The sequence below is a fragment of the Ovis aries genome, chromosome 6 (assembly GCF_016772045.2).
Source record: "Ovis aries strain OAR_USU_Benz2616 breed Rambouillet chromosome 6, ARS-UI_Ramb_v3.0, whole genome shotgun sequence".
Classification (NCBI taxonomy): Eukaryota; Metazoa; Chordata; class Mammalia; order Artiodactyla; family Bovidae; genus Ovis; species Ovis aries.
This window is the reverse complement of record NC_056059.1, coordinates 84,125,924-84,145,693: the sequence shown is the minus strand read 5'-3', so window position 1 is coordinate 84,145,693 and position 19,770 is coordinate 84,125,924. Positions and strand designations below refer to the sequence as shown.

Sequence of the window (19,770 nt, the reverse complement as noted above, 5' to 3'; positions counted from 1 at the left end):
TTAGTAGTTGTGTCCATTGCTGACATTTTTAATTCTCATAAAACCTATTTAACCAATTCCTTCCCTTAAATTCTTTCTTAATATAAATAATATGGTTTTTCTTTTCATGAATTATCCATATTTTTTTCTTTACTAATTTAGTAAATTTTATCTTTTAATGATTAACTCTGTATTGCAACATGTGTATTCAGATTAAGTCTGACTAAAGTTAATCATCATATTTACATTTTGGAAGATGATAATTTCCAAAGATGGCCACAGTGATATTTGCATGCTCATGTGATTTTCTCTTAGAACCTTGCAACCAACCATCAAGAGACAGAATATGATCAGTTACTTTGAAACAAGAATTTATGACTGGCTCAAGTAATACTACAGAAGGCAGCATATGTAACTGTACAACTTCCAAGGTTAGTTGGAAGGAAAACAGTCTATAATTTTAAGCTAGGCAAAAATGTGTCAGATATAACACAAAAAAGTGCAATCCACAGAAGCAAAAGTTGATGGGCTTCTGCTCTGCAAAAGATGATTTTAAAGGAATGAAAAACAAGATGAAATATTTGCATATCATTTATCTAACAAGGGGCTTGTATTCAGAATATGAACAGAGCTGTCAAAACAAACAAATAACCAAATAAAAATATGGTCAAAATAATTAAGTGTATATTTTGCTGAATTAGATTACATGAATGGCAAATAGCACATGAAAAAATACTCAACATCATTAATCATTAGGGAAATGCATATTATAACCACAGAGATACCACTACAAATTTAAAGATAAGATGAAGTGCTGGCAAGGATGCAACCAGAGCTCTCAGACATTGATGGTAGAGGTGTAAAAAGGTAGGACCACCTGTGAAAAGAGTTTTACAGTTTCTTATAAAGTTAGACATACATGTGTCATTTGACCCAGTAATTTCATTCCGAGATATTTTTTTCAAAGTGAAATAAAGACTTATATTCACACAAAAATCTGTGTACAAATATTTATGTAGCTTAATAATTGCCCAGAATTGGAAATGACCCTAATATATTTAAGTTGGTTAATGGATGAACAAACTGGTACCTCCCTACAATGACATTTCCCCTATATTTATATACTATTCTATATAAATATGATAGTATATAAATAAAGCAGAGTGAACTATAATACACAACACTTGTGTGAATCTAGACATTATAATGAGTGAAAGAAGTCCTGGAAGATTCTGGACTGTGGTACCATTTATATGACATTCTGGAAAAATGCTGAACTATAGGAATGGAAAGCAGATCGGTAGTTGCCAGGGACTGTGTCTGAGAAGAATTGACTAAAAAGAAAGGACATAGGGCATTTTTTGAGGTGATGGAACTTTCTATATCTTGATCATGGTGATGATAGTCAGAATTCACAGAACTATACACCAAAAATTTAATTTTATTGCATGCAAATTAAATTTTTTAAAGGAAGAAAAATAATCCCTGTATATAAGAGATATCATACTTTGGATTATTTATTCAATTCACAGTTTCTCCTATAATGAAAGCTCCAAGAGAGCCATACTTAATTCTCATCACTAAGAATTCCTAGCCCAAGGACATGCAGCTATCCTCCTCTCTTTAAATGCTCTGAGTTCTCACATGAGAGAATGTGGGCTAACCTTCAGGATTAGAGACCACATGAAGAGAATGGTTCAGCCAGGCCCAGCTGACCACCAGCACCAGATGGGTGAATGAAGCCAACTTAGACCATCCAGCTCCGGTCAAGCCACCAGCTGGTTATAGTCCTACAAATGACATCAAGACGCTAGCAGAAGAACTGCCCAACTGAATCGAATCCAAGTTGCTGATGTGCAGAATTGTGAGTAAATAAAATGGTCATTGATATAATCACCATGTTTTAGGGGTGGTTTGTTATATAGCATTAGATAGCTGACACAATATCATCCATGGAGAAAAAAAATAAAAATGTTTGGATTCCCCAGCCTCCCCCCCCTTTTAAAAAATTATTTTAAAGATGTCACAGGAAATCCTTTCGTCTCTGGAGGAAAAAAGAAAAGAAAAACACATTAATAGCACATTCCCAGAGATTTCTGCTAGGTGGTATTTTCTTACATAGAGTCCAGGTAATGTATTATGCCATCATATCTATAATAACATGTTCTTCATTTGTGGTTATATTGCAAGATAGAGAAGGGCAAAGATTAGGGGAGAGAGCTAACGGGACCAATAATTTATAGAGGATAGAGGGATTCTGGGATGGGTTTTTTAAAACCACGTGTCGTTTTAAAGTAAAAAGTGAGATTAATATGTATAAATCAAAGGGAGAATGTTTCAGACTTAATAGTCAGAAAAAATGCTCTAAAATGAGAGCTAACCAAAAGTGAACTATGCTGCCTCAAAAATCAGTGAGACGGCTATCATTAGGAATTTGCAAATAAGTTAAATGGTCACATCTTAGAAATGTTTTTTGTATTGATTGCTATATAGAATGAGACACTACTGGGTAATTTTCTAAAGTTCCTTCAGACTCTGAGTTTGTTAAAACTATTTGTCATCACAAGAATCATACCCATGTTTTAAAACTTGGACTTTTAAACTTGGCTGTCTTTTTAATTAGTAGACTTTCCAGATGTGCCCTGATGCAGGTAACCAAACCAAGTTGTTTTGCCTCATAATCTGTAGAAACAGGAGTTTGTTTTGATAACTGAATCCAAACGAGCTATGTTTTTCTCTGCTGCTTACAGCTTGTCAAGTGATTATGTGTACCAGGAATTGTTTAAAAGGATGTAAAGAAACTGTCATATCCAGCCTGCCCTGCTTTGCCAAAAACTGGACTACAAACAGGGCCAGCCTTGTGTGAACTGTGCACTGGCGCTGGGTCCCATGCTTGGTTTAACAGTCTGCTGCCACTGCTTTGAAATTCTTAATAACTTATCAACAAGCGGCCCCACAAATTCTGTAGCCGATCCTAACTACAATCTTTATCTCTAGTTCCTTGCCACCCACTCAATCCTTGTTATCTTGCACTCTGCCTTCTGCCTTTACAGTAGAACAAGACTTCTCTCAAGTCATCTATGTCTGATGACCATCCCAAGTTCCCCCTTAATAATCATTCATTTTCATCTGTCTCAAGCATCTGACACTGTTGACAGACCATACCTTTAAATTCCATTCAGTTTCCATGACAGTATGGTTTTCTTATTGAACTTATTTGATAAAGCTGAGTAGAATGATGAAGTGAAGCTAGTAGTTACAAAACATGCCTCAGGGTTTTTTTTCTCCAGAGTGGGCCTATACTCTATCCACCAGGATATAATAGACCATAGACTTTAACCCTATAGTGTTATAGGATTAATACTATATTATTAATATTATACTATAGTAGACTATAATCCTACCTGGTGGCTATTATAAATCATATATAGGTTTTTTGTTTTCCTTTTTTTAATACAACAGTGAAGTGAAGAACATACCAAGGGTTTCATCAGCTGAATATATAAATGGTCGTAAATTTCCTCGTGTCTCCTTCACAAAATAATCAATGACACTGAAAAGATTAGGGAGTGTTACCTGTATAAAGAGAGGAAGAGAAGTCTCAATGTTGCCTGTGTTAATGATAGAGTAAGAGAAAGCTCAAATGAAATTTAGTGGAGATTACTATGTATTTCCTATCTGCCAGGAAATCATGTCAGTTCCTCACTTCAGTGGCTTACCGAATGTTCAAGATTTTACTTATTCATGAATTTTATTTCTCCTTAACAACCATATCTTCTTCCCTATGAAGAAGTTACCCCTTTCCTGTTGTATACAGTTTGGTGGCCAATAATTGGATACTCTGATCCTTCCCAGTTGTTGCATGAGAGTGTGACTGAAGTTAGGCCCAAAAAGCTCCTCTCCTGCAATTTGAACTTGAGTAGAAGAACAAGAAAGCAGATTCCTAATCAGATAATGCTTAATACAAGTAACTGCTTCCTAGTCCCTAAAGGTTTCCTAGCCTTCTGGTCATGCTATGAGTTTTCTATATTCTCTCTCTCTCTTTTTTTTTTTTTTTTTTGCTTAAGTTAGTCTTAAGAAAATTGGTTTCTTCTGCTTGAAACTAAAGACCCCTTTGAAGCCAGAAAACTTAGTATTTTAATATCTCATTGTAACAGGGTAATTCCCACCATTGCAGCCTAACATCAGAGATACTCTGTTTCCCCAGCATCCTAGACTGCAGGCCACATTACTTCATTCTCATTGGCTGAAACCAGTGTAGATACCAGTTTTTCCACCTGTATAATAGGTGTTGACTCAGGGTAGTGATCAAACTTAAATTAGGTGTTGTGGGTAGAGTATTTGGTTCTGTGCCTAACATAGTACTGAATGGTGATAATACTATATGTCAGTTGGGGTAGAAGAGAACAATCCTTTCTTCACTACTTGTTACTTTTAAAAGGGGAATTTCTGAACTTCTGCATGTAAAGGACCAGACACAAAGATTTTTCTTTTCCCATTATAAATAAGCATATTGGAATACTATATACTTCTAATTGGAGAATGTAAAATAGATGGTAAAAAATGTTTTTGTCTCCTTGAGACAACTGTATCGAAAAAGATTTTTAGAGAAAGAAAGAAATGGCAAGAATTGATAGAAGATGGTCTTCTACATTGCCTCTTCCACCTCCTCTTGCATCTCGCTTCTCACCCTGGATGTGTGCCACCTTTAGGGCCTCTTAACATGGCTGTTTTTTGCAGCACTGTTCTCCTAGGCAGAGAGTCTGCTTTTCCACCTTACTTTGAATTCTATAAGGTAGGTGTTTGGGAGGGAGCAGAAGAAAATCAACAACAAGGAAATAGCTACTTACAGGCTTTTCCAATTCAATAGTGTAGTTTTTCCCTATATTCATCACTTTGTAGTGCTTGATTCTTGGCAGGCTGAAAAACCAAAAGAAGTTCATCTCCATTTGAGTGCAAAACAGGGTCAAATCAAACTAAAGTGAGTATAAAATATCACCTGTACAGTAAAAATCTATGTTCCCATGATTCTAGTTTGGCCAAAAAGGGGTGGGGGGTTTATTCATCATTTCCTGTGTCTCTTTTTTAGGGTGTTATACACTAGTGTTGTGTGTGTTAAGCCGATTCAGTTATGTCTGACTTTTTGCAACCCTATGGACTGTAGCCCACGAAGCTCTGCTATCCATGGGATTCTCCAGGCAAGAATACTGGAGTGGGTTGCCATGCCCCCTTCCAGGAGATCTTCTCGACCTGGGGATTGAACCCACATCTTTTGTCTCCTACATTGGCAGCCAAGTTCTTACCACTAGCGCCACCTGGGAAGCCCATTTATACACTTGGATAAAGGAAACCTGGGTCATTGAGTGGATGAATGAGAAAGAATAACTGAGATGAAAAAAGGAATCAAGAGCTGAAAATCTTTCAGGCTTTTTAATGCTAGTAATTTACAAAGTAAAAAACATAAAATCCTATGTAGGCATACACATATCAAATATATATTCTCTATATTAAAAGGGATATTCATTTTTGTACTCTAGCATTAGGCACATAATAAATATTTATAAAACTGAATTTTAAAGCATTAGTAACATATAATAGTGCTATTTGCTAGAACTAATTTCCACTGAAAGCAGAAGTCAGTATGTTTCCCTTGATTCATATGTCAGTAGTGTCAGAACCAAGACTTCTCATTGTTAAAAAGTTAATAGCATTTATTACACCTCTATTTGTTTGAAAGGCAAACTAATTCAACATCTGTCCAGTTTACAGAAGCTGCACAAGCAAAGTTATCCCTCAGATTGTTTGTCTACAGAGCCTCCCATGTTCTTTTACATCATTCCTCTCTCCATTTCCAGATCACATTCCTCTAGAACTAATCTATAATTTTATTTAAGAAACTATCCTCTCATCTACTGTAATATCCAGATCTACTCTTAATTGAGTATCATGTTAGAAAACAGCTAACAATTGTTTCCAATGGCTTATTCTAAAGATTTATTCTAAAAACATATGATAAAACCTAACCCTCTTCCCTCCTAAGGGGGGAAAAATGTATTCCCTAGTGCTGAACCTTCAGGAGGAATCAGTCAGAGGCTGGTGAAGGAAGCTTCTCGACAGAGGAGATCCTACAAATACCATCTTTTAGGGTGTCTGACTCTGGCTTTATCTTTATCCCTACATGAAAGATCTTTTTAATCATACTTCTGAAAACCCTCACCAATTCCAGTTGCAATTCCTTTATTCCTATGAAATAAGTGATTATTATTTCTTGGAAGACTGATAGAAATCTGAAGGGCATGGCCTTATCTAGATTCAAATTCTGGTTCAGTTGTGTGACCTCTTTGAATCTCATTTCTTCATCTATATAATGGAAATGGTAATGCCTTTCTTCACAGTGCTGTTATGAATTAATGTTTGAAAAATCCTTAGTACAGTGTCTGTCACAGTAAACAGTAAATTATAGCTGTTTTTTAAATTTTTTTTTACTGCTTTTTAAAATGCATTGTTTTAACTTAGTTTCTGTCAGTCTCAGCTTCTTCACTTGTAAAACAAGGAAAATACTGTCTCGATTTTTATTGTGCTTGAAGGAAGTTTTTGTCAAACACTCAACACCCACAAATGTACCCCATAAGTTGGGATAGCAATTGTTGCTGTTAATAATAACCATCATAGCATCATCACCATCATCATTATCATCCCTGGTAAAGTTGTGGGAGGAAAAGCAGCAAAAGTTAAGAGCCTCTTGGCACTTTTAACTAGTAAGACCAAGTTCTAAGGCCAAAAATGGCTTCAGCAATACATGAACCGTGAACTCTCTGATGTTCAGGCTGGTTTTAGAAAAGGCAGAGGAACCAGATATCAAATTGCCAACATCCGCTGGATCATGGAAAAAGCAGGAGAGTTCCAGAAAAACCTATTTCTGCTTTATTGACTATGCCAAAGCCTTTGACTGTGTGGATCACAATAAACTGTGGAAAATTCTGAAAGAGATGGGAATACCAGACCACCTAACCTGCCTCTTGAAAAATCTGTATGCAGATCAAGAAGCAACAGTTAGAACAGGACATGGAACAACAGACTGGTTCCAAATAGGAAAAGGAGTACGTCAAGGCTGTATATTGTTACCCTGCTTATTTAACTTATATGCAGAGTACATCATGAGAAATGCTGGACTGGAAGAAACACAAGCTGGAATCAAGATTGCTGGGAGAAATATCAATAACCTCAGATATGCAGATGACACCACCCTTATGGAAGAAAGTAAAGAGGAACTAAAAAGTCTCTTGATGAAAGTGAAAGAGGAGAGCGAAAAAGTTGGCTTAAAACTCAACATTCAGAAAACGAAGATCATGGCATCTGGTCCCATCACTTCATGGGAAATAGATGGGGAAACAGTGGAAACAGTGTCAGACTTTATTTTTTTGGGCTCCAAAATCACTGCAGATGGTGATTGCAGCCATGAAATTAAAAGACGCTTACTCCTTGAAAGAAAAGTGATGACCAACCTAGATAGCATATTGAAAAGCAGAGACATTACTTTGCCAACTAAGGTCCGTCTAGTCAAGGCTATGGTTTTTCCAGTAGTCATGTATGGATGTGATAGTTGGACTGTGAAGAAGGCTGAGCGCCGAAGAATTGATGCTTTTGAAGTGTGGTGTTGGAGAAGACTCTTGAGAGTCCCTTGGACTGCAAGGAGATACAACCAGTCCATTCTGAAGGAGATCAACCCTGGGATTTCTTTGGAAGGAATGATGCTAAAGCTGAAACTCCAGTACTTTGGCCACCTCATGCGAAGAGTTGACTCATTGGAAAAGACTCTGATGCTGGGGAGGGATTGGGGGCAGGAGGAGAAGGGGACGACAGAGGATGAGATGGCTGGATGGCATCACTGACTCGATGGACGTGAGTCTGAGTGAACTCCAGGAGATGGTGATGAACATGGAGGCCTGGCGTGCTGCAATTCATGGGGTCGCAGAGAGTTGGACACGACTGAGCAACTGAATTGAACTGAACTGAACTGAACTGAAGTCACTTGAGTTTTTACTTATTTCAGACCTGTGCTTTGCTTGCATATTTTGTTTTTCCAAAGGAATAAAGGGATAGGAAGAAAAAAAAAACTAGATTATTAAATTTACTCTACTGAGGTGTCCTGATTTTAACCTCATAAAAGAAGTAACTGTCTTTTAAAAAAGAATGTGTGGTCTTAAGTGTGGCTATAAAATCTTAGCTTCTGACCCCAAATTTTGCAGAGGAATGAATTTGGGGTAAATATTTTCTATTGCTTTCTTGCTAATGGCTTCCAAAAGAGTTTATACTTCTAACTTGCCATGTACTCATAACAGTTCTGAGAAACCAAAACCAAACTGTGACGCTTGTAAGAATAGCTTTATGTCTTATGAATTCACACATCACTGGGCTGAGTGAAAGTGGATGATATCTTATGTCAAGAGAGGAGTCACCTCATAAGTTACCATTGAATGACTTTTGTTTCTTCCTGAGAACTATAATCTTTCCCCCCACAGTTGGCTTATTTACAGATAGATATAATTTTACTTTCAAGTATGGCTTTGTAAACCAACTTGTCCTTTTCAGCTAGCGTTTTATCAGACACAGGGGTCTAAACTTGCATGGCTGAAAGAACATTTCTCCTACAACTTGCAAGAGAGTAAATTGGTTTTGTGGGTAACACAGGTGCTTCCTAATAGTCTAGATTTCTGCCAAAGTCTTTACATTAAGTGCTACAATCTAACAGGCTTAACTTCTATTGCTTTCCTTTAAAATTAGATGACCTGTTAAACAAGATATTAAATCCAGGCATCCTAAAAGACTTATTTTGAGACATTAGAGAACACATATCTTACATCATAGATATAGCTGGCTCTTAAGGAATACTTGTGCAAAAACAGTTAAAATTTTTCATAGGCACTTTCATCAAGTATAAACTATTCCCAAAGCCTAAATACCACATATTGATTCTTATGTTAAAATACTCTGCTTTGACTATTCTACCTTACTCCTTGTTTTCTAGATAGCAACATTTCTTGAGAGTGGAGAGAAAATCAGTTTTATGAAATGTTATAAGTTCTTATGACCATCAGCTATACAAGCATGAATTTCTGTATGAATTTAAATTAGAAGTATGTTTACTAAAATTAAACTTAGGTAATTTGGATATAAACTCCTTTGCCAGACTTTTTCTAATGAGGTTAAATGTAACTTAAATATAATATGAATGAAAACTCACATTAAATCCATATCCTAAGAATAGAAACTCATTGCATTCGGTTACAACCCATATTTACAACAGAAAACTCTGTTCTTTCTCATAGCTCACTCATATGGAAAATGCAAATTGAAAGTTGGACTAATTTAGACCACTCTAAAAAAGATTTTGCTACAGTCTTTGAAGAGCCATTAGATCTCAGGATTTTGTTCCTTTCATGCAGAATGGCAGCACAGGGTTCATATGTAAATGAATCAAACACTCAACGTAACCAAGAGTATGAAAGAAAAAAATTAATCACTTACATGATCTAATTTAACTTTCAAATAGTTAGATTATATTTCTCTTTTAAAAAGTCTGTGAGATAAAGTTTTTTGCTAAATAAGAATTATATTTTTCAAATTTTTAATATTTTATTTAGAAAACCTTAAGATGACAGAATAAAATCCAACAATAAATATGCAGTACTGTATTAAAAATTTATAAAATATTATTGAAGAGCATTAAAGATGAGTTAAATATTGACCTACAAGAGGACAAAATCTCCAAGTAACAATATGGACTAATCCAAAAGTATGTCCTCAGGGTAAACATGAAGCTGTAGGTTGGTGAGAATCATACATCATTTCTTTAAAACTTAAAAACATAAAACAATGCTGTATGATAATTGAGGGACAAACACATGGAGAAAGAGAGAGTAACTCAGAGTGTGCACCTTCCAAGGACTGGTTGGTGGTGGGGAGTGCATTTGGAGAGAGGTGGACAGATATGGAGTGTTTGACTGGTCACAGCTAGGATTTGAAATATTTCAGTCGCAGCTTCAGATTCAATGCTAACAATTCTAAGCTCTATGCCAAGTTCATGAACTGCTGGAGAAGGGCCAGGACCTGTCTCTACTTTCTCCCACACCCCCAACCTGAGAGTTGGCTCCTAGGTAAGAGTGGCTCCATCCAGTCACTGGCTTGATCAGATGCTACACAGGTAAGAGACAGTCTCAAGAGCCACCACGCCATGGACCTGGGTTTAGCTTTGTGACTTAGGGCATCCCTTACACCAGGGATTTTGTTCACTGCTGTATCCTCAGTATCTAGAGTATTACTTGGCTTATAGTTGCTCAATATTTCTTGAAATGAGTGAGTGAATGAATAATAGAACTATATCCAGGATCAAAGTAATTTGTTCACTGTTCTTCCCTACTACAAATACTAGTTTTGACTAGCATTGTTTATATAATATTCCCTCCCTATTCTTATGTTCACATGTTTATCCCCAGTGAAGCACACAGCAGATGCAGATCTGAACTTGTATGACTGCTTTCTAAAGTGATAATCATGTTTTTAACAATTCCATACATTTTAAAATTAAACATACTCTATCTCCTGCCGGATGGTGATGGAGTAATTTCTGCTGTCACTGCCAGGCCTCAGGATCATATTTCCCATGGAAGGGTTCTTCTCAAGCATCTCAGTTGCTTCTTTCCGGGACACTGAGTAAAAACATCTACAGAGGTGAGATTAAAAAAAATGTTTTTAACTGATGAAGATCATTACTTGAAAAGATGCTACTAAAATTACTCTTAAGAACTACAGTTATTAACTTTTATTACCATTTCCAGTTTTATTATTACAGTTAATGTGATATAATTACTGTTATTACAAGCCTGTGCCACTGGGAGTATGTGGATATAATACTTAAGGCACTGCTTCCTTCATTCCTCCAAAGCCTTTATTTTTAAACAATGAAGACCTGAAGAGTTATCTACTGATCAGTATATATTTACCGTTACCAATTGAAAGTCTAAGATAACAATATATTTCCAGTTTCAGTTTATAATAAGCTCTTAGATAAATAATAATTGGTGGTGGTTTCTTTACAGGGATACAAAACATACATATAGTATAGCATAGGAAGTCTGCTATACTGCTACATCTGCTGAGGACAGCCTGGATGGGAGGGGAGTCTGAGGGAGAATGAATACATGTATATGTATGGCTGAGTCCCTTTGCTGTCAACCTAAAACTATCACAACGTTGTTAATCAGCTGTACACCAATACAAAATTCAAAGTTATAAAAAGAAAAAAATATATATATATATACACATATAATAGTTTGTTTTGTTGTATGATCTCTTTTAAATAACATAATTAAGGGTTTGTCTGAATTCATTCCTTTGGTATAATATGGGTTTTAATGGCATTGGTAGCATTTTTATGTGTAAAATTTTGTAGAAAGCACTTGAATTCTTTTGGACTTATAGTAAAGATTGTAGTCACTGAAAAGTCTGATTTTTCAACAGAAAAAAAATTTAATTCATAAGCAATACACCAAGATATTGAAAAAGTGTTTCTGAGAGGTGGGACAAGGAGTGAGTTTAATCTTCTTTTTATTTATCTGTAATAAACATGTATTATTTGTTTCATTGAGCAAAAAAAATAAAAAGAAGCAGTCTATGTGACTTTTAACCTATTAATCCTGGTTTCAGCTAAGAGAATGGCTAGCAGTTTTCAGTGGTTGTAGTACAGTTGGAATACATGTCAGAACCTGATGTCAAAGATGGTACCAGGACAAGTTTCATTGACAAGAAAACCTAAACTCCAGAGTTCACAGTCTTAGTCACACTTTCAACAATATAAGAAGTTAAAAAACTAATGTAGACTGTTACTGATGTTAGGATGTTCTGTGCCTTTTCATCTCCAATAACACTTTGCCCATTTCACATGGTATCTTCCTCAAAGTACAAGCTCAAGACTAGTCACTGATTGACCCATTGAGGAAAACGTTCAGGTAGCTTGAATCTTTGGTCCAATTTCCTGATAGAAACTCAGTCAATCATAGAGTTTCATAGTGAAAAAACATCTTTTCCTTCCTTCTACATAGAATTTTTATTTAGGTTTGTTCTTTGGAAAAAAAATATCTATTTAGTCTAAAGGTGTGGGTGGAAGGGGATTTCCTCTGTGGTAAGAAACTTAGTTCAAGTCTGCATTTTGTTGATACAACATAGAAGAGGAAATGTGGCTTGAACTCAAGAGCTCAGAGATATACTCTATATCCATAAGACAGTTATTGTTCCTGGTTTAATGAGTCCAATGACTAGCTGTCCTTGATAACTAGAAACTTTTAACAACCTAATAAGTAAACTGGAGTTCATGGTGCACTTACGCTGGCATAGGGTTCAGTACATCCTCATAATCTTCAAATGGTTGCTTCCCTTTTTCTGGAGATGAGCTTGGTGTCCGCTCTGTCTCAATCCTCCTTTTCTTTTCTTTCTCTAGGACTTCATGCAGTCTAATTACTTGCCCAGGAAGGAGTGACACATGTAGGGGAACTGACAGCTGAAACCAATTAAAGGAGTAGGCAAACAAGAAAGGCAGCCAAGTAACTAACTGGTTTTAGCAAAGATGAGCCTGTTCTGGTCCTAAGAAGCTTCATTTACCTAACAGAGATGGAAGGAGAGGATCATGAATAGAGGATCTTAGTGTCTTAGAACCGCCTCTAAACCAACTAGTTTCTTCTTCCAAGAAACATTCCTTTTGGTCTAGTCCAAAACAAAGTGTACCTGGCACTACAAGCTGATTCAAGTTACAACAAATCTCTCATTTTTTTATTGTGAGCTCACTGGATCTCACTGCCAGGGAAGTCCCAGAGCACATGCAAGTTGCCCAGCTGTCCCAAAGGTAACCTGGAAAGGTAACCCCAAAGGTAACCCCAGCCATATGGCAAACGGGGTTGAGAGAAATATTTGTTAAATGACTGAGAATCAGCAATCAGAGATCCATATTTTTGATGTATTTGATTTTATATTTTGAATTTTCACTCATGCATTAGAATTATGATACTGCTCTACCTACTAAAGTTTTTTAATAACTTGTTTTCAATAGCTTTTCTAGAATGTGTTTGGATTGAGTCATCTATATTCACCTTAGCTATATGCATACCCCTGATTTAGACTTCATTATGACCAGCTATGTACTCTTGGAAGTTATCATCTAAATGGTAGAATGTTTTTCTTTATGTGAAACTACCTAGCCTAAATAGTCAGCTGTGTCTGATTATCATTTTGAGCTCTAGAATAGGGTACACACTTTCCAGGGGGTGTATAAGAAAGTTCTTTGGAGTGTGGGAAGAAAACACTAGAACTTCATTTTCTGTTTACACATTATCTAATGAATCTTAGAGAGTATTCTTCTGAATAACTAACTAATAATCAGTAAGGCATTCCCTTATATATCAATCCAGAAAAAAGAATGAGGAAAAACTGATGAAATGGCTGTCCCTTATTAATTGCCTGTTATGCCCCAAGCATCATGCTATTGTAAATCCTCGCAGCAATGCTACAAGATAGACATTGCTATTCCTACTTTACAAATTAAAGGAAAAAAAAAAGGTTCAGAAAGATTAAATAACTAGTCCAGGGTCACATAGCTAGAAAGTTGAGGAGCCAGGATTCAAACTCCAGTTTAATTAATTCAAAAGCAATGTCTCTGCACTTTCAACTATAGACTGTGTTCCTGAAACTTTTGCTAAAGTTGCCCTAACGACAGTATGGTATGAATGTACACACAGAGTGACCTGGGAACATTGTGCACAACTGGTGGCTCAGTGGTAAAGAATCCGCTTGCAATACAGGAGGAGACGTAGGTTTGATCCCTGGGTTGGGAAGATCTGGAGGAGGAAATGGCAACCCACTCCAGTATTCTTGCTTGGAAAATCCCATGGAGAGAAGAGCCTGGAGGGCTACAGTCCATGGGGTCACAAGAGTCAGACATGACTTAGCAACTAAACCACTACCATAGAGCACAACATTTGAGGCAAACTGTCACCTTTTGAAAGTTCACATGAATTTTATTTTAATTCCGCACATTTTAATTTAAAAAAATGCTTTTTATCCTTCCAGTCCAGTCCAGTTCAGTCGCTCGGTTGTGTCCGACTCTTGGCGACCCCATGAATCGCAGCACATCAAGCCTCCCTGTCCATCAGGGAGTTCACTCAGACTCATGTCCATCGAGTCAGTGATGCCATCCAGCCATCTCTTCCTCTGTTGTCCCCTTCTCCTCCTGCCCCCAATCCCTCCCAGCATCAGAGTCTTTTCCAATGAGTCAACTCTTCGCCTTTTTATCCTTACCCCAGGGGAAAAACTAAAAAAATATATTTTGTGCCAAAACGTCAAATATAGTATTCTAGGAAAAATGTAACCCAAGTTTTTTCCTAGTAGTTTTATATTCCTTGATGCCTAACCACATACCTTTGGGATATTGTACTCCAGTATAAGAAGTGCCAGACCACACACACAATAGTGACTTTCCACAACAGAGGGAAGGGATGCAGTTCCCCAAAGAGTTTCTACCCTCCCCTCAAGTCAATACTCCTATTACATCTCTAACAATCCTGCTCTTCTAGCTTTCTGTGACTTTCCTATGTGGTAGTTGAACCTCCAACTTTTATTTGTTTTTGGCTGAAAGTGCAGTGCTTATTTCATGTGAATGTAAAGCCTTTACTTAGAAACTAACTTTGGATAAAGTCTGTCTTTATCTGACCCTAACACACATGGGAAGTTTTCACGTCCTCTAAGAGTGTTAGAAAACATGGTGCCCTTTAGGGAATTGGTTTTCAAAGTACCTCATATTTCTTAGTGGATTTATTTAAAATAATGGTATTTATCTTGCTGCAACAGTTGACTATAACTGTTCATAGGTAGATCTTACTGTTTGTCTCAGATAAGATGCCACAGAGTTGAACAGATAAGCTTCCCTTTGTCTTAAGACACACTAAAAAAATGTTGAAAGGTCATTTTTCATTTTGATAATCTGTCCCTGTCATCAGTTCAGTCCAGTCACTCAGTTGTGTCCGACTCTTTGCGACCCCATGAATCGCAATGCGCCAGGCCTCCCTGTCCATCACCACCTCCCAGAGTTCACTCAGACTCACGTCCATCGAGTACGTGATGCCATCCAGCGATCTCATCCTCGGTCGTCCCCTTCTCCTCCTGCCCCCAATCCCTCCCAGCATCAGAGTCTTTTCCAATGAGTCAACTCTTCGCATGAAGTAGCCAAAGTACTGGAGTTTCAGCTTTAGCATCATTCCTTCCAAAGAAATCCCCGTCATATTGCCTATGTTATTCATAAAATCTGGGTCTTCCCAGTGGTAAAGAATCTGCCTGACAATGCAGGAGACAACAGAGACACGGGTTCCATCTCTAGATTGGGAAGACTCCCTGGAATAGGAAATGGTACCCCACTCTAGTATTCTTGACTGGAAAATTCCGTGAACAAAGGAATCTGGCAGGCGACAGTCCACAGGGCTGCAAAAAGTCAGATGTAGCTGAGCAACTGAGCACAGCACATAAATAAAATCCATCTCTGCATTTTATAAATATGTATTAAATGAATAAAAAGGAGATGGAAAATACTTTAGAAGATGCCATGTAGCTCTGAATATCAGAATACACAAAGGACCACTGTGTCCAGAGGATAAAACTGAAAAGTAGATCTCCCTGACCACCTATTATTCACCAGCTAGAATCATTGCCCTGTTGATTTTCTTCATAAAGGTTATCACAATTTTAAATTTTCCTGTTTGTTTTCTTGCTTATTTTCTCCTTTTCATTCACCCACTAAAAATAAAAATTTCATGAGTAAGTGTAAAGTTTTATATCTGTACTTTTCAATTACTATAACACCAATCCCTTCAGTCATCATGGCTCATAGTAAGTGTTCAGTCAGTAAATATTTGTAGAATGAGTGAGTCAATCAAAAATGTCCTTCCTACCTCTGTTACTGTAAGAATGAAGCCTCTCCATTCTTCCCCACTTTCTGTATTCTCGGTCTAAAGATGAAGACAAAAACAGTTAAGGACAAAGGGAAAGACATGAATAACTATGAACATTAATACTTTTGTTAACTTAGAATAACGTTAGAATTTCACATGACTGTTTTATAAGACCCCAAATATGTAAGCCCTCAAAACCCAGCAAGATTGACAAAATGCATAGTCTTCTCTTGAAGCACAAAGTTTTAAAAAGTCAAGTATTTTTTAAACCACTTAAAATCAGTTAAGCAATAATTCAATTTCCTTTTTGCTTAGAACCATTATTGTGTATTTGTTATTAAATATTTCCATGCCATTTTCTTTTGTCAGAAGACAGAAGTACATAGCTTTAATTTGCTTGCTTATTAAACAAGTACAATTGCACAAATTTATTTAATTTGAAAAAATGTCAGTGTTAGCACACTTATTTCTGCAGTTGTCAGTTCACAGTTACTCCCCCTACTGATTTAACACTGATTGGCTTTAAGTCTGAGGCAACCAAATAGTAAGTTACCTTAAAAGCTTCCAGTTCTTAGCTCTAAATATTACTGATACAGCCAACATTTATTAAGTGCTTATTATTAAGTGTCAGCTACTGTTCTAAGCATTTCAGCTATATTAACTGATTTAGTCATGGCAATTGTGCAAAAAAATGACTTTTAAAAAATATTCATTTTACAGATTTATTCATTTAACAGATACTCATTGAGTGTCTTTAAGTGCTAGGCACTTTTATATACTAGTTTACACCTAAGACTAAAACAAAACTCCTTATTCTCAGAAACTTTAAGGTCTAGTAAGGAATAAATAATAAACATAATTGTGAGTAAATGTTTTAACTTCAAGTGGAAATAAGAAAATAAAAAGTAGAGCAAGTTTAAGAGAGATTGGGAACGCCATTAGTGGTGAGGGGAGAGGGAAAACAGCAGCAATTTTAATAAAGTGGTCCAGGTAGGACTCAGTAAGAGGGTTACATCTGAGTTAAGACTTACTTCTGGATGAAGAAACCAAGGCAATAAAGAGGTTAAGTAAGTTGCCTATAATTACACACTAACAAACAACCAGAGTTCAAATCTGGGCATCTGACTCCAAGGTTATACACTAAATGCCACATCAGAATTATCCAGGGAGCTTGCTTAAAACGCAGATTCAGAGGCTTGGGGATGCGACCTCACATTTCCTGAGTACAAGTGATTTCTGGTACACTGAAGCTAAAGGACCAGTGCTTTGAAGATTAAATCCAACTACATCTTATTCAATTGCAAGTTAATTCTCTATGTTGCAGTTGTCGGTTGACTTTTCACTGGCTCACTTTCAATGTCAATTCAAGAATAAAAACCTTTTCCTATATAGGTACTGTTATACAGTGGTAAGTTTAACAAACATCTCTGCCTTTGTAGAGTTTAGAGTTTTACAAGATTAAGTCCATATTTCACAAATTGAGTATATATAACAATTCTCATTCATTTTTCTAATGGTTCTTTATAGCTTTTGTTTTCTGATCCAGTATCACACTTTGCATTTAGTTGTTCTGACTTCATAGTCTCCATAAATGTGAACAGGTGTCCAGTATTTCTTTGGCTTTTCTTACACTGGTATTCTTGATTAACATAGGCCATTTGCCTAGCAGAATGTCTCTCAGTTTGTGAAATATGAGTTTGTCTACTTCAGTGGTTCCAAACATATATCATGTTGGACATGTCTCAGAATCATCTGGGAACTCAGTGAATGCTGAGTTCTTAGATGCCAACTCAAGAACAACTATCTAAAAACACCAGGTGAGATGGATTTCTGACTTTGCCAGAGGACAGAAGTATATGGTTTCAGTGTGCTTGTATACTAAACAGGGAATGTGCCCTTTCAAATCCTTATTTAGAAAACTGTGGTTCTTGGCAAAAGACAAGAAATGTTAACAAAATATAGGACTTGATGTGCCTCACATAATTCCTCTTTAATTCCTTTTAACATTTTGAAGAAGTGAATGCAGTTTATAACTATGACTTGTTTTAGTCTAATTTCTTCTCACTCACCTTCAATTGTACGTCCTCTTTTGGCAAAACAAGGGTGAATTTTACGCAGTTCTTTTCAGTTGAATTCTGATCAGTAAGGCATGTAAGGTCTATTATATCTAACTTGTCAACATACTGCAAAGATAAAGGGAAATCTGATTAAATTACTTCATAAGTAATATATATTGATATTAATTCTAGCAGGAAGGAAAATAAATAATATCTTCATTTCAGCTTATTTGTACTTGCCATGGTATCCTGGCTTTCAGCTGTGCGTGGCACCCCTTCCCAACCCAGAGGCATCGGAAAATGTATTATGTGGTGGTGAACTCATACTTGCGAAAGCCAGTTGAGAAATGTTCAGGAATTTTGCAAGCCAATTGTTAAGCATAGCCATTATTAAAAATTAAATTGTATAAACATAAAATTAAATAAGTCATATTAGCAACAAAGGTAATTAAAATTCAAAACTCCTGTTTTCCTAGTTATATTACTGTCCAGTTGGCCAAAATATTTGTTCAAGTTTTTCATGTTTACAGAAAAATGTGAAAGAACTTTTTTGGCCAACCCTAATATATGGCAGGAGAAGGCAATGGCACCCCACTCCAGTACTCTTGCCTGGGAAATCCCATGGACGGGGGAGCCTGGTAGGCTTCAGTCCATGGGGTCGTGAACAGTTGGACACGACTGAGCGGCTTCACTTTCACTTTTCACTTTCATGCATTGGAGAAGGAAATGGCAACCCACTCCAGTACTTTTGCCTGGAGAATCCCAGGGACGGGGGAGCCTGTGGGCTGCCATCTCTGGGGTCACACAGAGTCGGACACAACTGAAGCGATGCAGCATCAGCAATATATAGCATTCTCTGTACTCTTGTATTTATTTATATCTTTATTTCTATGTAGTGAAAATGCTATAAACGTACTGTGACGATGTGCTGCTGAACCTTTCTTTCCAACCCCATATACAGTGAAATAATATTGATAGGGTGAAATTAGTCATGGTGGGAGTTTTTACACCTTGAAAATTGGCAAATCTTACTGGTGGCTCAGCAGTAAAGAATCTGCCTGCAGTGCCGGAGACTCAGGTTCAATCCTGCGTTGGGAAGATCCCCTGGAGAAGGAAATGGCAGCCCACTATAGTATTCTTGCCTGGAAAATCCCATGGACAGAGGAAACTGATGGGATACAGTCCATGGTGTTTCAAAAGAGGCAGACATAACTGAGCGACTAAACAACAAATTAAGGTTTGATTTAGGTTTTATTTTGTTAATTGTCCAAGGGGCCCACAAACTTTTTCTACGAAGGCTAAGTAGGATATGTTTTAGGCTTTGTGGTCCATATACTTTTGTTGCAAATGCTTGTTTTTTTAAACAACACTTTAAAAATGTGAAAAATATTCTTAGCTCATAGACTATACAAAAACAGGCCATAGGCTAAATTTAGCTCAAAGACCACAGTTTGCTGATCTCAACTTCAGAAAATGAAGGGGAAAATGTCAGCACTGCAGATGGAATTTTAAAGTTTGCTGTCTGTCAAGCTTTTTCATTGTAAACAGAACAAAAAATGACAAAATATTCTTCCATAATTCTAAAATCATTATCTCACTCAACAAAGATGTTGCTCACATCATTGACATTCTTACATACATAATTATTGCTTTGCTTGCCTCCTACTCATTAATGTAAACATAAACATTGGCCAACATTCATGTCAAATATAATATTTAGTGACAATAAAAATATTAGGGAAACA

The 19,770-nt window shown here is 36.7% G+C and overlaps 1 protein-coding gene across 1 annotated transcript in view; it reads right to left on the bottom strand.

Moving 5' to 3' along the window:
- Positions 1-641: 641 nt before the first annotated feature.
- STAP1 (signal transducing adaptor family member 1) overlaps positions 642-19,770 on the bottom strand; it is a 31,767-nt gene continuing 12,638 nt past the window's right edge. Inside the window, exons 3-9 of the mRNA XM_027971029.2 lie at positions 18,038-18,151; positions 15,969-16,025; positions 12,363-12,535; positions 10,574-10,702; positions 4,830-4,899; positions 3,459-3,555; positions 642-2,023 (exon numbers count right to left, since the gene is read on the bottom strand). Coding sequence (XP_027826830.1) covers positions 1,989-2,023; positions 3,459-3,555; positions 4,830-4,899; positions 10,574-10,702; positions 12,363-12,535; positions 15,969-16,025; positions 18,038-18,151 — 675 coding nt within the window. The 3' untranslated portion in view covers positions 642-1,988. The remainder of the gene's footprint in view (positions 2,024-3,458; positions 3,556-4,829; positions 4,900-10,573; positions 10,703-12,362; positions 12,536-15,968; positions 16,026-18,037; positions 18,152-19,770) is intronic.